Below are 16,291 nucleotides of genomic sequence, written 5' to 3'. Positions count from 1 at the left end.
TTTGTAATTAAGAAAGAATTGCTTGATCGACAAAAAAAACCTTTCTCGAAGTTTAGAATCAACAGTTGCTTTTGTCAGATTCCGTTAAAAAACGTTTTTGAAGTGTTGTTTAAGCTAATTTAAGAGCGGAAAATAGTCAAAAAATGACCTGGCCTCAAACTCAGCCAGAATAAAGGCCTATGGGCCCTAGTTACAAAATCGTTGGTTTAAGTACGATCGACTGAATAATATTTTTTTAACGAATTTTTTTCTTCCCGAGGCCTAAAATGGGCAAAAATCATGCGAAATTAGAGTCATATTCAGTAACTCGTAAATTTTAAAATAAAGTTGGCTACTAAAATATAATGACACTTCGTATTTTTACTATCTTTCCTCTATAATTTTAACGGATTAGTTCGTGATTTGGTGAACAAGAGATTTTTAAAGAAATTTTCAAAGTTGTTGACTCAAAATCGCTTAATCAACCGTCAAAATTTAGCACTTTTTCACGAGCTAAAAAAGCGGATTGGTACATGGCTTTGAACACCAAGGCTTGTTTAGTCTGAAAGAGCATTCTTTTTTCTTCAAATTAGCGAAATAAAATTTTTGGGTAAATGAAATCACGAGCGCTGACAAAGCCAAGCAAATGTAAATATCACACTAAAAACAGGCAAAAAAACGTGACCTCTGACCGAAGCACAACCAAATGCGAATTACGGTAGGCGCCAAACCTTTAATTATTCGGTAACTTCTTCAGACAATATTGGTCCGAAATGTGTATAGATTTTTTAAATAAAGTTTAGTTAAAGTATTAAGTGTCAAAAAGTCCACAAAGCGGTAAAAAATACAGCAAAAGTCACGAGTAATCTGTTCCGTTTCCTGAATTTTACGCAGCGATTTATGCGATTTAACGAATGAACAATTTTTAATCCAACGATACCCACCTGAGACTGTGTTAGTTTAAGAGTCCATAGAATTCCTCTGACGATTCCTCGGAAAGACTTCCAGAAGGAAATGAATGAAAAATTTGAACTTATAACTGTAACAATTTCACTTGCCGCAACGGCAAACCGAAAACAACTGTCGAACTGCCACAGGCAAACCAGCTTTCAGTGGAGTCATGCAAAGCATGTCACGTCACGTAATTCTGCCCCGCGCATTTGGGAAGGAAAGAAGAAATTCTTCCATGCTGTGCGCTAAAACATTTATGAAATAAAACAAGCTTTGGAATGTATCTTTTGCAACTAGTTAAAGAAAAGAATAACTTTTCCCCCTGTTTTTGCTCGAGGGGCGCTGTGCACTTCTTTTGTTTTATCTGCTGTTTATAATGATTGTGTTTCAAGTTCAGAACGTGCATCTATAGTTAGCAATTGGTGTGTTCGAATTAATACCGAATGCTGTAGAAAGGATATCAAAGGGCACCAAAGCAGTGGCGGATCCAGGGGGATGGTCCGGGGGTCCGGACCCCCCATCAGACCCGATACTTGTTTGAGACTAAAATCCTTACAACGATAGTATTGCATCCGCACTGTTTAACTGGCTGATTTTTTTAATGAAACGCGTGTTGTAATTTTCCACTAAACTAGATTCCAGGAATATTAAAAAATGTGATTGTAATTGGGTACCCGCCAATGATCTGTTCGCCTCTGCTCGCAAAGCAGTATTTCCCGCGCCAATAGCGACTGGCTTTCACAGATTGAGAAACACGTAGTCGTCTCTGCCTTCTCAGTGACTGGTGGGAGGGGGTGTGGGGGAAAAGTAATTTAACACAAAAAAGTTCAACAGTCCTTTCGTAACAGAAATTTGGACCTCCCCCCCCCCCCCCCCAATGAAAAATTCCTGGATCCCCCCTGCAAAGATGTTACTCTGAGTTTGGAGCCAATCAAGGATTTTGCTGGCGCGTGCAAGTAAATCAATTTTTTTCGAGTTAAGAGGCTCACTTGTTGGACGAAAAACAGTATAATTTTATTTATGTAATATCAAAATTGTGCCTGATCATGTGTATCAGTAGAGGAACAAGAGACATATTTGTTGCGAACCTTTCTGATCATTCGGTTTCCTGTGGTTCGGTGGTTCCTTGCGTTGAAACATCCCGAGTAAAAGCCAACAACAGGGAATGAGCTCTTCGGAAGCAAATGAACTAGTGGCCACATTCGGATCTCAAAAAAAAGATTTGGACAAGTTGAAAGAAAAAAATCGATGGAACTGATCGGCGAAAAGAGGAAAGAAAGCCAGTACAAACAAACGGAAACACATGATATCATTTTTTCCGATATTAGTCGGTTGGAACTCAAACCTTTGTCGGGGGCTGATACTGTGGGGTCGTTACCAAAACTGAATTTAAAACTAAAGTACATAATTATAAACATAATCGGTGATTACAAAGGTAGTCTAATAAACCTGAACTGACGCAAGTAAGGAACCAAAAATAACGACCTGGCCCTGGTTGATCAAAAGACCGATCATTTTTCCAACGGATACCGTGTGGAACGAAATTTTTGCGGAAGTTTATTTTTGCGAATTGGCGGTTTTTTGTGTTTTGTGGGAACTAATTTTTGCGATTAGGACAGACTGGTTTTTCTTGTTGGGGATCAATTTTTGCGATTTCAGAAAGTACCCAGTACCCAGCATTGATAATATTGTCGTTTTTATTGAGTACGCGCAATAGAAATACATTTTTCCAAACAATACTTAGTGTGCGTCAGTATTTTTCCGAAAAAAGAGACCACTTGTGATTGAACAGACACGATTTCTTGGTACTGTATTCTTGTGTAGTGAATTTAAGTTAGAGCGTACAGTATTTCCTCTGGAGTAAGTTTTTGCGGGAAAAATTTGTGCGGTAATTTTTATTTGCGGTTTATTTTTGCAAAGTACTGACAGTCATGAAATCCTATCAATAAAATTCAGCCGTGAGTGAAATAGTGAAAATGACAAGAAGACAGAGGGGAAAAAATAATATCAGATCAGTCCACTGGGTTTAAAATTGTTTAGCCTGGCACTTTTGTGTAAGCGAACGGGAATGACATATTTATTTGTTCTGGAACGATGAATTTTTCATAAAAGCACGGTTCATAGCAAAAATTTGCCAAAACTTTAACTGAGAGCCATTGCTAGATTCTATGGTATTTTTTCTCGTTCCTTATTTTTCTAGTTCTGTTTGGTCACATGAACCGTGATGTCAGCTTTTTAAGTTAAGATAACCATGTTAAGGCTGTTGTGGACATGTCTCATATTATCTCCGTCGCAACAGATGAAACCTTTATTACACTTGGGTTCAAATGTTGTTACGGATAGACCTTTATTACACTTGGGTCCAGTTATTACATTTGTGCCTTCCACAATTCCACTGACAAGAAATCCGGATCCCTTAAGTGAATTTGGCCTAAAAGGCAACCAAACATTTAGCCTCCTTGGTGGCATTTTCAGGGGAGTCATATTTTCCCATTTATACCAGTCTGTAAATAAAGCGAAGGTCAAATGAGAAAATTGAGGCTAACGTTGTTGAAATCAAAGATGAAAAAAAAATTCCCACTTTTCGTTTGTGGAGATGCTCATCAAGTCCAAGATGATATCGGCGGCAGAGGCACCTTTGCCCTCAAGCGAGGGCAAAAATGAAACAGTTTTATTTCATAAATATTTTAGGGCACAGCGTGGAAGAATTTCTTCCCTCCTTCCCAAATGCGCGGGGCAGAATTACGTGACGTGACATGCTTTGCATGACTCCACTGAAAGCTGGTTTGCCTGTGGCAGTTCGACAGTTGTTTTCGTTCATTGCCGTGGCGGCAAGTGAAATTGTTACAGCTATAAGTTCAAATTTTTCATTCATTTCCTTCTGGAGGTCTTTCCGAGGAATCGTCTGAGAACTTCTATGGACTCTTAAACTAACACAGTCTCAGGTGGGTATCGTTGGATTAAAAATTGTTCATTCGTTAAATCGCATAAATCGCTGCGTAAAATTCAGAAAACGGAACAGATTACTCGTGACTTTTGTTGTATTTTTTCCGCTTTGTGGACTTTTTGACACTTAATACTTTAACTAAACTTTATTTAAAAAATCGATACACATTTCGGACCAATATTATCTGAAGAAGTTACCGAATAATTAAGGGTTTGACGCCTAACGTAATTCGCATTTGGTTGTGCTTCGGTCAGAGGTCACGTTTCTTCGCCTGTTTTTAGTGTAATATTTACATTTGCTTGGCTTTGTCAGCGCTCGTGATTTCATTTACCCAAAAATTTTATTTCGCTAATTTGAAGAAAAAAGAATGATCTTTCAGACTAAACAAGCCTTGGTGTTCAAAGCCATGTACCAATCCGCTTTTTTAGCTCGTGAAAAAGTGCTAAATTTTGACGGTTGATTAAGCGATTTTGAGTCAACAACTTTGAAAATTTCTTTAAAAATCTCTTGTTCACCAAATCGTGAACTAATCTGTTAAAATTATAGAGGAAAGATAGTAAAAATACGAAGTGTCATTATATTTTAGTAGCCAACTTTATTTTAAAATTTACGAGTTACTGAATATGACTCTAATTTCGCATGATTTTTGCCCATTTTAGGCCTCGGGAAGAAAAAAAATTCGTTAAAAAAATATTATTCAGTCGATCGTACTTAAACCAACGATTTTGTAACAAGGGCCCATAGGGCTTTATTCTGGCTGAGTTTGAGGCCAGGTAATTTTTTGACTATTTCCTCGTCTAGTTGTTATTTACGCGGAGTCGCTCTTAAGGCGATCTCACAGCAATGAATTGTTTTTCGAACTTGTGGTAGCTTGCTTTTGTCTGAGTTCCTCGTGTCATCAAGAATATGTCACGGCGGAAGCCCTTTAATTGCAAGCCACCGGAAGTGCTTTTTGCTATCAGAAGCCTAGTGTCATGTTAAACAACGTACTAACCGAGCTTGCTCGAGCCGTACTGGGGAATATTGGCCCTTGGTCGTGGCAGTACGGACCTCGCGCCACGACCTCGGGCCAATATTCCCCAGTACGGCCCTCGCACTCGGTTAGTAAGCTAGCTGTTAATCTTGTGGCCAAAATCATGCAAAGTGCCTATTTATGTGTTATTTTTCATGTCAAGCACAAAAAAATCACCATTTCTCGCGGTTTTAACCTGATTCCTAATTTCTGGTAAAATCCAAGATCGCCGCCAAGATGGCGACCTTTGCTGGTGACGTCACAGACTTCCAGCAGGGAGACCATCCATAAAATATACCTTCTCTTGTTAAGGAGATCAAAGGCTTCCCCCCTTGTACCACAGTGGGGTTTGAATTTGCGTGTACGTCCTAGGGTTAAACTCAGATTATTGATTTGATTGGTCAACTAAGGTGTCAATTTTATTGGTCGTCTTTCTGTTAAGCCGTGATGTTATTGGCTATGAAGACTCTAACTTACGTGATACGACTAACTTTGACTCTGAAGATGACTACCTCGTAGGTTGTCGAAACGTGTCCAAACCAGTCAGTCGAAACCAGTCACTGTTAACAACAATATTCAGGCGCTGGTCAGGATAATCATTCTCCTCTTACTTATAAAATGACTCCTGGGTTTTTAAACCGCTTACAGTTTAAGCAAAGTTGCGTGATTAATTTTTAATGAAGATAGGATATCACTTACACCAAAAGTCTTCAGTAATCTGAAGCGGATTCATCGATTCAGCGGTTGAAAAGGGTTGGCAGGCTAAGTAATTCACTTCGTCTTGCATGCTTCACTGAATTTTGCGGCCGACAATTTCACTGTAATAAAGCTTTGAACGCTATACGCCTGCCACTTTGAACGTGTAGATTTTTGGAAGTCCTGGGGACAATGTTTTGATATTGAATTCAGGGAAATTATACAAAGTACAGCGTGGAAATAATTTCCGTAGTAACTTCCTAGTTTACCGGAAAAGGAAATATCTTGCTTTTGAAACGAGCCTACGCTCTGAAGAAGAACGAGATGAAAGTCCATCTGGTGTTCGTGGTTCTTTTTATCGTCCAGTCGTCAGGTAAGCCTATAAACGAAGTTACAAGATTGAAATATTATCTAGTATAGCCTACCTACTGCCTTGTAACTAAAACCGAATTAAGTAAATATATGGTCATCAGATCCACAGCTCTAGCCTTCGCAATGCATTTTACAGTTGTCGTATTGTAAATAGATTTTCGTAAAACTTCATTTCGCTCATGATACTCGTTGTCAAAACCGAGCTAGAAGCACATTACACTCGCAGAAAACATAATCGGAAACAGTGTGGTTAAATGACTTTCGGTATCTCTAATCGCCTGGTGTCGTCTCCAAACAATGAAACATTTTAATGGTAAACTGTATTCGTCGCACGCCAGTGATTTACATGCGCGGAGCACGATACGAGGCTGCACCGAAACGTAAATATTATAAGTTAACCTTGTTGGAGGATTGTCGTATATAATCGTCAGTTTCGTTGTTTAACATTTTACAAACAATAATCGTGTCCGAAGGTTCGATTCATTTATTATCTGGCTGACTCACTCTCCGATGATACATGCAGGGCTTTAAAATAATCTTTTCTGTACTCACGCTGACGCCACAAAATTTTGCTTAGCTGCTGCCTGCATTGCGGGTATTAAAGTTTGTAAAATACCGGTCTAAATAATCAGGGTTTGTGATGAATTTAGTTGCATCTGCAACTTTCTATCGACACATAAGTTAAAGTATATGCATGTCAACAAGAGTGACTAGAAGGTCACATGCCTAAAAATAAGCCAAAAAATTAAACTGCATGGTTCTTGAGGGCTTTACATTTAACACTACACCAACTGAGCGTTTGTACTCTTGTGATGGATCGCCCATTTCTGTCACAGTGCCTTCCGTTTTAAATTTTAAGTTTTTATATGATGTTGAAATGTAAGAAAACATTAATGTTCATTGATTTATGAACCTCGAGATGGAAATGCTCAGAAGACGAGGTAAGCAAAGGTAATCCAATGAAACTGAAAACGAGAATGGTCAATCCTTATTTTTTTTTAGCCTCTTATTTGAGGCTTATTTGAGCCCCTTTTCTTCGGAAACGTTTGTACTCCATTTTGTCAGGAGCACAAGAGCACAAGCCATGTTAGCAGGATTATGCAATTAAAAGCCAGGCTATAAGAAATATTAAGATTATGCGTAGGTTATTAAATGGCGAACGAGAGGTATGATTTACTTGAGATCTGACAGCAATTATTTTCTCTTGCTTTTCCCGCGAAACTGTGTAAATGATCCTCGTGATTTTTCCTACCAACAATTCGAACAACAAGGCAAAATAAGCCAACTATAGCCCTGGAAACTAAGAAATCCGCGCCTATTTTGTTCAATGAAAATTAAGTCTTTGATACTGGTGTAAATACAGTGTACGGTGATCGTCCCATGTCCAACTACGAAGGAACTTTTTTCTAGCTTCGTGTAGCGAACAAGACTGTAAATAATATGCTTAACTTACCAGTGTTTTTGGGGAAAAAAAGCCCACCAGATTTGATTGGTATTAGATGAAACGGTCCACAGATGGTCGGAAGCGATGTATTCATCTCATGAGCCCGAAATATTCCGTGATCGTCGCAGAAAACAGAGGATTTTCGTCGAGAAATCATCTGGGATTTTTTTTGCCATTTTTTGCCCGGCCTCACGCTATCGCACTCGGTTCCAAGCCTCCTCTGGTAACTCTGATAGAGCGAACTGGCCTGGGTACGAAGCTGGTTTTAACCGACGTTTTGGCAATGCTGCTTTCTTTTCATTACACAAGTTTAAACATCTGCGTGTAAGCGGCAAAACCAGTCTTCCTAAATGTTCCGGATTCTTCATGAATGAGAAGCCATGGAGTTTGTAATAGAAGTACCAAAACAATGATTGAAAATCAAACAAACCATCAATTAGCTAATACAAAGATAAAATATTTCGACAGCTAAAAAGATCGACCTCAAACTACTTCGCCACCAGAGTGATGAAAGTAAACGACCGATTAACGCGTTCAAGATTATTTTAAGTTATTTCTGCTTAAATTAAAACCATTTATGCTATCCAGACAATTTTATTGAATCATCTTAGTGTATCTGATATCTTAAACTTTCATTGACCCGCCATTGTAAATGGCCATACAGATTTCCCGCTCATTATTTGACTTTGTACCTGTTGTTGTCAGCTGTGTTGTTATATTCCGTCGTCATAATTGTAAATCTGTCTGATTTAGTTCAAACTTGGCCTCTAGGTTTTCGCCTGGCACCGGGCGCAGCTCGGCTCCAGGCCAGTGCGGTGTCCAAAAACGTAGGGGGCTTGCAGTCTTAGGCCTACTCTGGGACCTTAAATCGCCTAAAGTCGCCCAAAGTCGCCTTAAGTCGCCTAAAATCACCTTAAGTCGCCTAAAATCGCCTTAGGTCGCCTTAAGTCACTTTAAATCATTAAAACCTTAAAGAGGTTCAAATTGTCTCGTAGTTATTACTTTTTTAGTTTTCTATTTCCAGAATGCATGATTTCTCATAAAGTGTGTAATAACCCATGTCAATAATATTAGCCACAGACCCACCCCATCCTCCCACTCCCCACAAGAAAACTTTAACAGTGACTTAAGACCAGTTGATTTCTTCTCTAGCCCTCTAATTTACACATTCTATTACTTTAGGGAATTTAATACACATAATAATTAGTTGTAAGCAATACAAGAATAATCATTCCTGTATTGTTTACACAAAAATGACAACATATGGTACACAACTTTATCCAGTCACTTGTACAGGTATTTTATTAATTTCAATGGGGACGTTTGTTTCATATTTCCGAGTAAAAGTGTTGTTAAAAAGGCATTCAAAGGTTCAAGTTGTAGTGAAATTATATTAAACAGCGTGCAAAGAGAGTAGACAGAGTAGTGTCCAGGCAATAGCCCTCGGGTACTGGATTTTATGATTGGACTGGTAAACTGCGTTTTCAAGTCGCCTGGCTGGCAAGTAAAGTTTTTTAGGGAATTCAGATTACAGAAGAACTGTAATCAATCCCATTCATAAAAAAAATTGGGGTAGTCAAAAGGGCTTTCAGACTAGTGCATGCTAGGTACAGCTTGCCGGAATAGCAAGCTGTAAAGCTGACTTTCTTTGCACCCTGAACAAAATATAATTTAAAAAGTTTAAAGTCTCTTTTCTACTACTTTGTGAGAGTCCAAAATTGAAAAACAATTATTGCCGCCACAACATTAATCTAAATTTCCTGGTAAGTACAAACAAGTTAATACAAGCCCAAAGGTCTATCGAAAAAAATGTCCATGTCAATTACCGAACCAGATTTTACGAGCAACCAATGATAAGTTATTTCTCCAATACACAACCTCTGATCTGTATTTACCGTCGAATTATATCCATCTATCATTGACAGAAACACAATCACTCTTATAAACTTGAAAACTTAGGTTAGCTTGTACAGTCGTCTCTTTAGGTCTTCCCTTGCAGACAGAAATTCAAGCTTTGTACATCGAAGGTTCGTAAAACTGGGCTTTGTTTATGTTGTCGTGATTGCTCCCTGCCAAACGATTTGATGTAATCGACCATTATTGATGAAGAACGTAGAAAAGCGAAATAATACAGCTCTTTCCTCCAAGTTATGGCCGCCTGAAAGTAGTGTGTTTTGGTCACGTGACTAGCTCGTCTGGAGGCGGGGAGAGGGCGGAACCGAGAAACAATCGAAATTAGCTTGCGACTTTGGAATTCTGGGAGAAACAAAATGGCGTATAGAAATGCGCTCTTGTTGTTGTCAATTGTACGTACGTTGCGTTTTCGTTTGCAGATCTCCATTTAAATTGAAATTTCTGAGATAACAATGGAAACGTTTACACTTGGTACTGCCATTGGTTTAAAGATGACGCATGATGCTGCCGTGTGGAACAGAGCGAGGTTGGTTGAAGCTAAGCTTAGTTGTTTCAGCTGGTGCATAAATGCACTCATGTAGTCAACCCGACTGGAAAGTTTCCAAAAAGACCATGGGAAGAGAATACAGTTCACTAGCGATCCGAAGCAAGTATTTGGAAGTGTTTTGTTTGACTGAGTCTGGAAAGGAGCAATATGTACGGCGAGAACTACCCTAGCACTAGGTGAGTGTGAATCAGGCCTGGAGGCTTTGACTGGCAAGCACCTTGTTTCTACTTTGCCCGAGCCAGCTCAATCAGGCCTCTGCTGATAATGATTATCATGATAATTGCAGAGCTGAGAGGGTCAAAGTCTTGGTACCAAGAACATACATAGCATTGGACCTGTAGACGCTCACTGAAGCCATGTTTACATAAATTCAGTCAGATTTATATGTTTTATTTTAGCTGCTGTAAAATTTACAAAATCATATCAAGGACGGACCATAAAGAGCAAAGTTGGTTTATCTGTCAACTTCACATGGACATTTTCTGGTGATGTGGGCGCAGTTGATTGGGGAATAAAGAGAGCTGGTGTGACTAATGATTTTGAATCAAATGGAAAAATATTGTCCTTAAACAAAAATGGTGCGCAAACGTTTTTAAATCCCGGATATGTTAGTCGTGTTACTGGAAGTCGTAGTGGAAACTTGAAGTCTGGTGAAGTCTTCTTTTCCCTTAATGCCTTTAGCAAACTAAATGCAAACTATTACCTCTGCATTATAAGAGCAGGTTTTGGGCTTTCCGATCAGTATGATGACGTGCGGTTGATTGTTGAAGGTATTGTTAATTTAAGGTCAGTTATTATCAATAGCATAAAGTCGTTTCACTATAGTAAAGGTGTATCGTGATGACGTGTAGAAAATCTTCTAATTTAATAAGTGAGCTGAGCGTCATTGAGGCATCTTAAAATAACCAACAGTAGCGTTCATTAATATGTAGACTTATAGCTAGCAATATCGAAAAGCGAAACAAATTCACATAATCTACTTCAATCGCAGCAACTGATGGCAAACTTTGATATGAATGGAAAGACACAGGCTGTTTATCATTATTACTTCTTACTCATAAAGTTTTGTATCATTAAATGCGTATTCACCAAGTTTTCGGTCGTGGCTGGATATTGGCCCCAGTTCTTTTTTGCGTTTTTATAATTGCCCTAGACGAAGTCGAGGTTGAAAGAAATGCAAAATAAAGAACGGGGCCAATATTTAACGATTATTATACATTGCACTCATTATCCGACTTCTCAGTGGCTATAAGAGCCTACAGCTTATTTTGAAAATCAGTACAACCTACAGATTAGTCAGGTTGACTAATCTGACTATATCAATTCAGGTTCCTTGCGATGGTGTGTTTGTCGTCATCGATTTTCTTACAATGTACAATAAAACAATTGTTATATTCAGCTTTTCTGATATCCTGAATAATCAAGTTCTCGGTAAGTGTTATCAGCCTCGGCCTTCGGCTCAGCTGATAACACTTACCTCGACCATGTGTATTCTGTTTTTGCTGTTCTTGCTATGTTTTTAGCCAATAGTTCGCCTTTTTATTCCTGGCGAAACGAGTGAAATGTTCTGGGAAGAAAGACCAACTAGTAAATGACGCGTACTCGTTCCCGAATGGACAAATTCGATAATAACATCATTTTATTGATTTACAAGTTTGATGAGTAGATGTCAAAATTCTCAGTCGAACTCACAAGAGCGGCAAAAAGCTGCTCAAGCTTCTAAAATAGAACTCAAACCAAAAAGAAGTCGAGAAAAAGGCAACGAAAAAGGCTTCGCCGTCACTCAGTCCATTCAGTATTACTCACACAGACCCTTGATGGCTTGGTCCGGAGTGTTGTTGGTTTCAGTGCTGCAAAGCTGCCCTAACAGCTGAATGTTGAATGTGTAGCTTTTGAAGCTGCCAATCGCTGTAACCGCAAAGAAATCAGATCCCATCTGCACTTGAGCAGACTGAACATTTGTGACTTATGCGGTGGAAGAGTAGAGATGTTTCTGTTCGAGTGGAAACTTGGTTGAGCGGCTCAGCGCAAGAGACATTCGCCGTTGATGATCATACGAGGCCGATTCGAAGGAAACGATACTTTCTGATCTTCGGTGACCAAAATTCTCTGCAACTTTTGCATCAAGAAGGCGTGAAATGTACGTTTTTCGCCCCGGGTGGTTGGAGACTCTGCACTACAACCCTGCATTTTCTCGGCAAATTCTTTGTAGATTTTAACCGGACAACGTTTATTTCCAGTTGCTTTCGCGGTGGGATGAAAAGAACGAACACTGTAGGGTATGCCTTGGCCTTGACGGGTTCTGGACCCTCGTTCATGTTTCCACATAGGAATATCGTTGTCTCTTTCGATCTGTCTCGCGTCAAAGCAACGTCTTCACATTTCAGCCCGCGAGCACGAAAGCCAAAGTAGAGGGCAAGTATCCACCATATGGTAAGTTAAAGGATCTTCTTCTTTAACTCACGGGCCGTGGTTGTGATTTTATTCCTTGGCCGACGTCTACCAGAAGTCGTCTTTGCTTGGCACTTAAGAGGCTGTCCGCGTAAGAACCGATAACGCAAATTTTGGCCTATCACGGATCGCCCTGATTTTTTCCGTGAAAGATAACTATCCTATACCATGAAGAAATATCACATTCGTTTGGACCAACTCAATTTTTTCTCTATTTTACAGAAAGATTTTCTAGGTCACCTAAAACCAGCCGGTTTGCCGTCGGAAGTGGTGCGATTTTGGTGAAACTTTAGGGCCCTTGAAAACTTACCTTACAGAACCGAATAAGCTGATTATTTTACACACAAAAGTTTTAACTCTGGTTAATAGTTTCAAGGTTTAATGGTTGCATTCTGTAAAAAGTTGGCTGAGATAAAAAAAAACGACCTTCAATTTGCTCAGAAGGAAAAGAAATTTGCATAACTAGAGCTGAACGGTAATTTCGCAAAAGTGGCACCTGACCCAGAAGCAAGTCTATGATAAAACAGAAGTACTAAGACCAGTCTACTTTTTAATGCAATAAAATTTGTGGGCACTCTTCTTTGCGTGCCGTGCAAAGTTCCGTTAATGTTCCAAAATTCGCCATTTTGACAGCAAAGCTGGAATTGTAACGGTCTGCATCGGATCGACTGATTTCCACAGCTTTAACGTTTCTAGTTATCAGCAAATGTCATTAGACCCTTTAAATGTTGGACTTTCGAAAACATGTGGAGAAAACTTAGTAATCGCTTTTTCTTGGTTTTTTTCTTGTCGACGATGAACGTGACTTCATTCTCCGTATGCAAATTAGCCTTAGATAACTTGACATGAAACATAATCCTTACATTTCGCATTTCTAAGGAGAAACATAACTCTCCTTTCCACAGAAAGAAACGAAGTATCACTTCGAATTCCCTTAAGGTCTGTGTTTTTTTTTAGCGAGGAAGAAGCAGCTGAATAATATATCATGATAAATGTTTGCGTGGCTTAAAATAATTCAATTACTATGGCTTGTCACGCATTCCTAAAGAGGGGGGGGACGGTCGATTCGAAAACAATAACGTTGTATCGATCAATTTTATTATATTATCATCTTTTTTTAAATGATAGTTATTGATAACAATAAAACATCGCGCAGAATGCCTATTGTTCTCGGGACATTTACTTCCAGTTCAACAAAGTTTGTAGATCTGTCATATCATGCGTGGACGCTATGAAAGCGCCTCAACGATTGGTTGCCTTTAAAGCACTCGGATGCTCATTAATATGATGTAGGTGGCAAACTAAACAAAGGGGACAGTTCGCTATTGTTTCTCCTTTTATTCGCAAATCGCAAATATGCGCATATTTCGCAGCGACATTTTAAAAACTCGCTTTTGCTTTATTGTATTGGCAGTTCATTTGGTAAAAAAAGTTAAACCACAGCCGAACGAATGATGAAATGTCGAATTATCTTTGCGCGAGCGAGATCTTGATTGTGTCGTAAATAAACTACCCTGCTAGCAGAGTCGCTTCGATCTTTCCTAGATAAGTCGGGAAAGAGGAAGCGACTATGCCGACATCTTCAAGTTCCTTTGATCTGCCGATCATCCAGCTTTTTGGATGAGTCAGACAAGTTTTATACTGGATAAACCAGTTTCATCTGTGCACGCACGCAAATTCTGGAATTTTGCTGACTCTTTCTGCGCCCACGCTCCATAGAAAAACAAATAGCTACCGCTTCAATTTCATGCAGGAATTTTGAGAAAATTATAGATTGAACGTTCAGTTTAGAAAATTGGAAAATGTACCCAGATTCGAGATGGATTTTGTTTTGGATTTAACCATGTACTTAGCCGATTTTATTGCGTGAACGGATTCACAATCCAGTAAGTGTTACGCGAAGTTTTTGGAAGGATGAACAACAAAAAAAAAATTTAAGAAACAATATCTATCCTTACTCTATTGTGTTTGCGATAACATTAATTCAAAACAAGATCATGAGGCTACAGAATCCATGTTGCATTTAAATGATCGATGCCTTTACAGCTGTTTGTGGATAACACCCGACTTGCGATGCCAAAAACGTCTTTGGATTTTGTGTTTTTCTTCGACGTCAATCAAAATCTGAAGAAGCGGCGCTTTCTTCGCTTTCTTGCCTTTTATACATCTTAGCGAACCTCTAAGGAAACAAAAAGTCGTCGTTCGTGATTTGTGATTGGTGGATTTCGATCCGTTTTGTGTGTTTCTGTGTTTCAAGGTTAGATGCTTTGTTTTTGAACGGCACCGTAAGTTTTACCTTAGCTCTAAGATTTTTTTTGTCTTTTTTACACTGAACATGGCAAGTTTAGATTCCAAAGGTGAAATGGTTCCTATAAAGCTTCCAAATGCAGAGGAAACACAGCTACGGAAGGGTAAAAACGAACCGGTACGTTCCCGCTGACATTTACATTTGCTGACAAACACAGTGGATGCTACGGTAACCGTTTGATTGACGTCGCAGAAAAATTTGAATTTGGAGCATGCTCAATATGAATTGTTGACGATGTCGGCAGAGGTTCCTTCCTCTTTCCGACTTATCTAGGAAGATCGAAGGAGACTCTGTTCGCAGGGTACAAATAAACATCACTGCATTGAGTGTTTAGCGCACAGAAGCCGACGCTCAGTGTAATGGTCTGTAATGTTTTGCTTCTGTATTTAAAAGGTTTTTAGCTCTTATACAAAACGGCGGGTAAGTAAGTTTACATTCCTTAACAGAGCTCAAAGAGACTGAAGCCCTGAAAAACAAAGATTAGCGATGGGAGTAGCAATCATAAGAAAAGTCAACACAGGCGATTCAGGGTACGCTGGCGAATTTTAGTTGTATTAGTCTTGACAACCATTGTTATTCACTCTTGGGCTTGAGACAATAGCCCGCTTGCTCGAAACACGCTATTTTCGAACACAACTCGTACCAGACGTTTTCAACGTGAAAGGGATAGTGGTTCTACTCAACCGATTTTCAAAATTAAAGCGGATTCTGCTCGAGAAAAGGTCCATCTTTCATTTGCCGCGCGTAGGTTTTTAAAACGCAGTGTAAATTTTCAGAAATTTTCTTTCGAAAATGGTCTCCATACTAAAAAAGACCGTTTTTGCTGTATTTTCAACTTCAAAGGGATAATGCTTACTCTTATTCAATCTTCTTCATTTTAGGCTAAATTTGCAGGTACATCATTCATCTTCAAAAAGCCGCGCGTAGGTTTTTAGGATTTTTCTTTTGGAAAGCGGGAAAGCAAGTTTTATCAGCGCAACCTGACCAGTTTGAGCCCTTTCTTCTCTTATTGTGAGCTTTTCTTAGCCAGCCAGCATTCAAATTTGCCGCTTCGCTGATTATGCATAATAATTGATGTCCCTGCATTCTGCGCGATGAAATAAGAGTTAACATGGTTAACTGGCAAGGTAAGTCCTCTTGTCAGCACGATAAAATTTGTGCGCACTCTTTTTTGCTTATCAGATCTTTGTACACGGCACTATGATAAAAAAAAAAAATGCCCCACATTAAAAACATTAAAAAGTTTTTTTTAAGAGAAAATCCATCTAAAGCTTTGCAAAAGGCAAATTAGCTGTAAATTTCAGTTTCATTCAAAGGTCTTTAAAATGTTTATTGGTAGCAGAATGAAACGGGAAAAATAGTTTCTTTTTTCGGTGAATATACGCAAAAGGGATTATCTCAGTTTTTAGTTTTTGTTAGGGTATAACATCCGTATTCCCAAGATGATCTTGTTTTGGTTTCAATCTAATTGAATTATAATGCAACAGGTGCCAGTTTCAAATATAATTATGTTAATGAAATCGCCGAAGAGATCAATTGTGAAAAATGGATTATCTATTTCATATGATCAAGCTGTTCTTTCGGAGAGATCGTCAAGACAGAGTGTGGTCCCATTAGGGGTGTGAAGGGAAATGTGTTGGTCGCAGAGTGCATGAATGATATTGCGTCGC

General features: G+C 39.0%; 2 protein-coding genes across 2 annotated transcripts in view; one reads left to right on the top strand and one right to left on the bottom strand.

Annotated features, from left to right (window-relative positions):
* LOC140949654 (uncharacterized) overlaps positions 1–16,291 on the bottom strand; it is a 460,765-nt gene that overhangs the window by 200,388 nt on the left and 244,086 nt on the right. The window lies entirely within an intron of this gene.
* The window catches only part of LOC140950308 (neural cell adhesion molecule 1-like), a 48,386-nt gene continuing 37,871 nt past the window's right edge, over positions 5,777–16,291 (top strand). Inside the window, exon 1 of the mRNA XM_073399534.1 lies at positions 5,777–5,958. Within this exon, the coding sequence (XP_073255635.1) occupies positions 5,910–5,958 (49 nt within the window). The 5' untranslated portion in view covers positions 5,777–5,909. The remainder of the gene's footprint in view (positions 5,959–16,291) is intronic.

The sequence above is a fragment of the Porites lutea genome, chromosome 10 (assembly GCF_958299795.1).
Source record: "Porites lutea chromosome 10, jaPorLute2.1, whole genome shotgun sequence".
NCBI classification, from domain to species: Eukaryota; Metazoa; Cnidaria; class Anthozoa; order Scleractinia; family Poritidae; genus Porites; species Porites lutea.
Note: the sequence above shows the minus strand (reverse complement) of the source record. Positions and strands in the feature narration are given on the sequence as shown.